The sequence below is a fragment of the Chinchilla lanigera genome, unplaced genomic scaffold (genome assembly GCF_000276665.1).
Source record: "Chinchilla lanigera isolate Chin_1 unplaced genomic scaffold, ChiLan1.0 scaffold00183, whole genome shotgun sequence".
Classification (NCBI taxonomy): domain Eukaryota; kingdom Metazoa; phylum Chordata; class Mammalia; order Rodentia; family Chinchillidae; genus Chinchilla; species Chinchilla lanigera.
Window position 1 is genome coordinate 469,550 of NW_004955584.1, and position 6,966 is coordinate 476,515.

Sequence of the window (6,966 nt, forward strand, 5' to 3'; positions counted from 1 at the left end):
GTGCAGGCGCGCGGTGGGGCTTCAGCGGGGGCGGCGGGCGGGAACCGCGGCGTGGGGTCCTTGCACGGCCGGCGGAGGCCCGTTACTCTGGGCTCGAGCACGAGGCTGGGCGGTCGACTTGGGCCCCGGTACCTCGCTCTGGGCTAGCGCCCGTGGCCACACGCCTCTCTGGCCTGGTGGTCCCCGCAGTTCCCTGTGACTGCTCAGTTGCTGCTGGAACCTGCGCAGGTGAGTGGAGGGTGTCGCAGTCGCTCCCAGCTGCAGGCTGCCACCCACATTTTCTTCAGATACCTGGTGACCTTAGACGAGGACCCTGGAGAATCACCGAGGTCAGGGCCCTGCGTCCACGCTCAGACTTGCATGGAGGAGTTTCCCTTTAGGGCCACTGAAGAGCTGCTCGCAGGTGCGCAGGTACCAGCGTACAGAACTGCTTGCAGGTGAGAGTGTTAGGGAGCTGTGGTCCGTCTTTTCGTTAACAGTGAACTCCGGACGAGAGGCAGGCGTGGAAGGAGTGCCTGTGAAGTTAGGCATCTGCTGTGGAGGCAGTGAGAGTTTGGGATCAGAGGAGGGAAATTATCTTTTCCAGGTGTTGACAGGTTTTGTGTAGTTGCAGAATGGAAAACAGAGTGAATGAGCATAGCTGATACTAATGACACTAGAGTATGGTATCTCCTCAGGTACTGAGAGCTTGGGAGGAAGCTGGTCATGAGGGCGGATGTATGGGGTGTGGATTGTGGGTCTTTTAGAGCGACAATGATCAAGGTTTCATCAGTCCCTGTCTTGCCAGGGCAGTATCACTTTTGAAGATGTGGCTGTGTACTTCTCTTGGGAGGAGTGGGATCTTCTTGATGCGGCCCAGAGACACCTGTACCTTGATGTGATGCTGGAGAACTTGGTACTAACATCCTCTCTGGGTAAGTCTCGCATGCCCATCCTTGTCCTTTGGGTTCGATTCTGCCTTTCTCCTCATTAGGAGCAGCTTTGTCCTGAGATCTGGATCATGGGCACTCTTGCTTTTCTCAGTTCCCTGGGTAGGTGCTGGGGACCTGGAGCATGCCTGTTGCCCTCTCATCACAGTACCTGCTGCTCCAGAGACTCAAGGTGCTTATTCAGGATCAGTAATCTTGTAATGAGCCTAAGAGATTTCATTCAGCTTATCTTCTCCCAGTCTGGTAACTGTCCAGGTCCATGCACCCAAGTTTTTCTCCCTTCCTGTACCTGATATTTATCTATTCCCGACTATGCTGTAAAATGTGACTGACGTTGTCAGTCTAATAGAGATTGTTCTTGAAAGAACCTCCTCTAAGGTGCCCTTTGTTCATTTTTTGTAGTAAGATATATAATAAAGTTTATCACTTTGATAATTGTTAAGTGTAAAGTTTAGTGAAATTTAATACATTCACATTATTGTGCAACTACCACCCCCTTCCATAAGTTTTTTTCCTCTTGCAAAATTGAAATCTATTAAACAGTAATTCCCTTCATCCTCTGGCAACTGCCATAGTATTTTTTCTGTCTCCGTACATTTGACCTAATTACCTTATATGAGTGGAAGTAGACAGTAGTTGTTCTTTTGCACCTGGCTTGTTTAAACACTTAGCCTAGTAATTTCAAGGTATATCTATATTGTAGGAAAGGCCCAATGTCCTCTCCTTTTAAGGCTAATATTCCTTCACAAGTATGTAGTACATCGTATTTTTCCATCATCCATCAGTGTATGTTTGTGTTGTTTCTACATTTACACTGTTGTAAGTAATGGTGCTGTGAATGTGGGTGCTCAAATATCTTTCCATGCTCCTGCTTTTAGTTCCTTTGGACATACAATAGATGCAAAAGTGGAATTACTGGATCATATAATTCTGTTTTTAATTATTTTGGGTACAGTCATACTGTTTTTTATTTCACTGTACCTTGTAGTATTTTTTTATTACAGTGATGCACAAAGGTTCCACTTTGTCCACGGCCTTGTCAACACTTATTTTCTATTGTGGCCATCCAAATGGGTATGGTGGTTGGGATTTGCCATCCAAATGGGTATGGTGGTTGGAATTTGGATTTCCGTGTAGATTTGTGATAGTGAGTGAGACAAATTAATTGGCCTTTTGTATGTCTTCAGAAAATTTCTATTCCAATCCCTTGCCTGTTTTTTAAGTTGGATTATTATTTTTGAGTTTTAGGAATTCTCGGTAGGGTTCGAATCAGATGTGCTCTGGATCAAAACTGTGTGATTTGCAAATATTTACTCCATTCTACGGGTTGCTCTTTGGTTGACAGAGTCTTTTTATGTACACAGTTTTTGTTTTGATAAAATCTGCATCCAGCACAGCTCTCAAACTTTGCGGGTGGGGGGATTGCTGGTGGAGGATGAAGAAATAAAGAGTCAGAATACAGAAAGCTGAGGTCAGGTGGAGTTCTCTGTCATGATACAGTGTGTTTATACACTTGGCAGGTTGTCATGTGACACCTCCTGCCTATCAGCTTGTTTAGTTGGCTTGTCTCTGGCTGTCTGTGTTCTCCCAGCTGGAACAGCTTGTTCACATGGCTTGCCTTGGGTGCTCCAAGTTCTCGGGCCTGACCTTGCTTTAACCCTGCACCTGTGATCTCCAGCTTCAGCCACTCCCCACAAAAATGTAGTTTGTCTATTTTTTCTTTTATTGCCTTTGCATCATTTTGAAGGAATCTTTGACAAATCCTATGTCATGAAGCTTTCCTTCTGTTGTCTTCTAAGAGTTTTATAGTTTCAACTCCAATATTTAGGTCTTTGATCTGACCTATGTGGCCCAAGCTGATCTTAAGCTAAAGTGATAGTCCAAGTGCTGGGACTGTAAATGTGCACCACCATGCCCATCTTGGTCCACTTTGAGATAATTACAGTATATGAGGTCAGGTTAAGTTCTAGCTTTATTCTTTTCATGTGGATATTCAGTTTTCGTAGCCTTATGTATTAGAAAGTCTGTTTTTTCGGTCTTGGCCCACTTTGTGGAAAATTATTGACCAGACACTTGGGAATTTACCTCTGGACTCACTATCCATCATTGATCTATATGTGTGTCTTTACAGAAGTATAACGCTTAATTATCATTTGCAATACATTTTGATCATTTTAGCTATTCAGTGACCTTGAATATGAATTTTAGGATGGATTTCTCTACTTTCCAAAAGAGAAGAAAAAAACTATCATTGGGTTTTGATGGATTTTTCATTTGTTTGTAGCTCACTTTGGGGTACTATAGACGTCTTAATAATGTTAACTAGTCCAATCCATGAACATGTGATATCTTCCTATTTTTTATTCTTCCTTAGTTCTTTTGGCTCTATTTATAGTTTTTATAGTACACTTTTTTTTAACTTCCTTGATTAATTCCTTAGTACCATATTTTTTGATGCTATTATAGTGTATAGCAACTGATTTCATATTAAGAAAGTCTGAATTTTATTTAGCATTGTATCTGAGGTAGTAATGAGAACAAAAGAAGAAATTCAAGATAGATTCCACATTCAGTTTTAAGCAGGCTCAGGAAAATGAAAGCAGAAAGCCTATAACCAATCTTCAAAGTGTGAAATATCACATCTTTATAACACACAATCTATGTACTATGGAAGCTTCCTAGCAAACAAAGATGGTCTCATTACAGTATCTACAGTCTTTCCAATCTGAAGATTCCAATCCACATTGTTCGGATTTTCTCAATTCCAATCTAGAATTCTGTGGACAAAATTAACAATCTGGAAAGGTTTGGGGATAAAAAGACTGAGAGAGTATGATGTTGGCCCCAAGAAACAGGTAACTAGGGTTACGTTCAAGAAACATATTGCCAAAAACCTGGAAACCATAGTATTTAATCTCAGACTTGATCAAGGAGACAGTCTCTTTTAGCTACAATTTCATGACTCCATAGAAACTCAATTCTTCAGACAGTAAGAAGAGGCCAAAAAAATAATTAGGATTTTTAGAAACAAAACAAAGAGGTACTTTCAGTACCTTAATAAAATGAATCAATGACCCAACTATATGGATGCTATATGGTCTTCCCAGGTTGCCAGGATAAACAAATACAAAACTTAGAAAGTAACATATGAGAAGATATTTTTAAAACTACAGAGTCAAAAAAGGAAAAGAGCTTTAGACATGTAATATTTCCTTAGAAGAACCTTCTTTGAAAAGTAGTGCAAGGAAGAAATGCAAAGAGAAAACAACCTAAGGACTGGTATATCAGTGGAATCTATTTAGTGTCTAATAATTCTGTTATTTCATTAAATGTTCAGTTCAATTCACCAGTGAAGCCACCAGATCCAAGGCTTTTCTTTGTTGGTCGGTTTTTTTGATTACTGGTGCACTGTTCCTACTATTTGTGAATGTGTTAAGTTTTCTATATTTTTATAACTCAGTCACAGTAGGTTTTGTATACCAGAGAATTTGCCCATGTTATACAGTTGCTTTAGTACTATCTTGCAGAGCTTTGTGTTTCTGTAGAATTGGTGTAATTCCTCCCTACTTTTGTTTCTGATTTTAGTAATTTGATTCTGCCAGTTTTTCTTTATGTAAAGATTTGACCTTCAGGGTCCTGTTTTGTAGAGCAGATGCTTCCACAACCTAAGCCTATCTCCGTTTTCCTAAAAACAGCTCCATACCCTGGTTCTTCCCTGTATCAGATGTGATTTTGTGATTGTGTTGACCCCTCCTAATAAAGGCATGAAGTGTGTACTTCATCATTACTTTTTTGCTTTCAGATTGTTCATGTGGAGCGGAAGATGAAGTGGCACCTTCTAAGCTGGGCCTTTCTGTGGAATCCTCACACGTTGGGACACCAAAAGAAGGGTCGTCTTCCCAGAATGCCTACAGTTGTGAAATTTGTGGCCTGGTTTTGAGAGATATTCTACACTTGGCTCAGCACCGTGGAACACATTGTGGGAAAAAACCATATTCCTATGGGAAACAATTCTACTTCACTGATAATCTTCCTCAGCACCAAAGGCAGCACATTAAAGAGTTACCCTTTGGAAACTCTGTGGACAGAACCTCATTTATAAAGAGCTGCATGGTCCATGTGTCAGGGAAGCCTTTTACTTGGAAGGGAGTTGGGAGGGGCTTCCTGGCCAGCATGGGATTTCCCTGTCCGGAAACCACTCACACAGGGGAAAAACCAAGTAACTGTCAGATGGCCTTTCACAGTGGGAAAAATCATAACTGGGGAGAATGCAAAAAAGCCTTCAGCCACACAAACATACTGGTTCAGCACCAGGGAGTCCTCACCGGGAAAAGGCTTTTTGAGTGCAGCAAGTGTGGGAAAGCCTGTACACGAAGGTGTAATCTAATTCAGCACCAGAAAGTCCACAGTGAAGACAGGCCTTACGAATGCAATGAGTGTGGAAAATTCTTTACCTACTACTCTAGCTTCATTATCCATCAGAGAGTTCATACTGGAGAAAGGCCTTATGAGTGTGATGAATGTGGGAAATCCTTCAGTCAGATCTATAGTCTCAACAGCCATAGGAAAGTTCACACTGGAGAAAGGCCTTATGAGTGTGAGGAATGTGGGAAATATTTTAGCCAAAGGTCCAATCTCATTCAACATCAGAGAGTTCACACTGGAGAAAGGCCTTACGAATGCAATGAATGTGGGAAATCTTTTAGCCAGAACTTTAGCCTCATTTACCACCAGAGAGTGCATACTGGAGAAAGACCTCATGAGTGCAGTGAGTGTGGGAAAGCCTTTAGCCGAAGTTCCAGCCTCATTCACCACCGAAGACTTCACACTGGAGAGAGGCCTTATGAGTGCAGTAAGTGTGGGAAGTCTTTCAAGCAGAGCTCCAGCTTCAGTTCACATCGGAAAGTCCACACAGGGGAAAGGCCTTATGTATGTGGAGAATGTGGAAAAACTTTTAGCCATAGCTCCAACCTTAGGAACCACCAGAGAGTTCACACTGGGGAAAGGCCTATTAAGTGCAAAGAATGTGGGAAATCCTTCAGCTGCAAATCTAACCTCATTAAACACCTGAGAGTTCACACTGGAGAAAGGCCTTACGAGTGCAGTGAATGTGGGAAGTCCTTTAGCCAAAGTTCTAGCCTCGTTCAACACCGGCGAATTCACACTGGAAAAAGACCTTATCAATGTAGTGTATGTGGGAAATCCTTCAGCTCCAAATCTGTCCTCACTCAACACCAGAGAGTTCACACTTAGCTGTGTGTGGAATACACACATTGCTTATACTATCATACTGGATCAGACCACCTGAGAGAGCCATGTATCTGAATTGAACCCTTAAGATATGAAGACACATAGTGGGGAGAGTCCCCTTCCAGGTCATAGAAGCTTAACGCAAGTGTGTTTAACTTTCTAATCTGTGCAGAGGCTTTGGCATTTGTCACTGTTTTGAGGCAGAGGGAATTTCACTACTACACTTGGAAGTCTATACAGTGTACCAGTCACCACTCCAGCATGTACAGAAAAGCTGGCCTTTGGTTCCCTTTTGCTGGATGAAGATGTGACAAGTCTAAACTCTGATTCCTGTTTTCCTGAAGTTAGGGCACAAACTTGACCCAGGTAGTACTGATGACCCAGGTAAGTAAGTGTTTGGGCAGCTTGTTGAGAAGAGCTCTTCTGACTGGATTTTTTCCAGCTTCTAAGTCACCAGCCTGGAAACTACCTGCTTACATTGTTTTGATTTTTGTAATAATAAAGACTTCATTATTTAAGTTACTTTAGTCTTGCAGTTCTATTCACTGTGTGAAATGTCTTCAAAATAGTAAACAACCTTTGTGGGTGGGTGAGGGGTGTAATTCAGATAATTTGGTGCCTCAGGAGGAATAATGCGAAAATGTAGCTATCTTGCATGATTTGGTCTGGAGGCTTCCTAAGTTGTGGATTGAGTGCTAGAACTTTTTGTGGCCCCAGGATAATTTCATGAGGCAGGAAGTTGTAACCCACATTGTTCCCGGGAACAAGACAAGTTAGTTTTGTATTT

At 42.0% G+C, this 6,966-nt stretch overlaps 1 protein-coding gene across 4 annotated transcripts; it reads left to right on the forward strand.

The window, feature by feature from the left end:
- Window positions 1-234: 234 nt before the first annotated feature.
- LOC102009441 (zinc finger protein 211) lies at window positions 235-6,701 on the forward strand. 4 transcript variants are annotated; one of them, XM_005414362.2, is made up of 4 exons: window positions 363-437; window positions 587-677; window positions 793-914; window positions 4,732-6,701. In XM_005414362.2, exons 2-4 carry the CDS (start codon window positions 631-633, stop codon window positions 6,180-6,182), a joined length of 1,620 nt encoding a protein of 539 aa, XP_005414419.1. In that variant the 5' UTR covers window positions 363-437; window positions 587-630; the 3' UTR covers window positions 6,183-6,701. The 4 variants fall into 4 exon arrangements, with proteins under 4 accessions (XP_005414422.1, XP_005414418.1, XP_005414419.1 ...); XM_005414363.2 differs by having other exon boundaries at window positions 608-677; XM_005414365.1 differs by lacking the exon at window positions 587-677 and having other exon boundaries at window positions 235-437; window positions 788-914.
- The last annotated feature ends 265 nt before the right edge of the window (window positions 6,702-6,966 follow it).

Bases quoted from the DNA above. Each gene is read 5' to 3' on its own strand.
- LOC102009441 (XM_005414361.1), top strand. From the start codon at position 361: ATGGAGGAGTTTCCCTTTAGGGCCACTGAAGAGCTGCTCGCAGGTGCG. The intron at 438-792 runs GTGAGAGTGTTA...TTGCCAGGGCAG, and splicing joins GCGTACAGAACTGCTTGCAG to TATCACTTTTGAAGATGTGG. The intron at 915-4,731 runs GTAAGTCTCGCA...TTTTGCTTTCAG, and splicing joins GGTACTAACATCCTCTCTGG to ATTGTTCATGTGGAGCGGAA.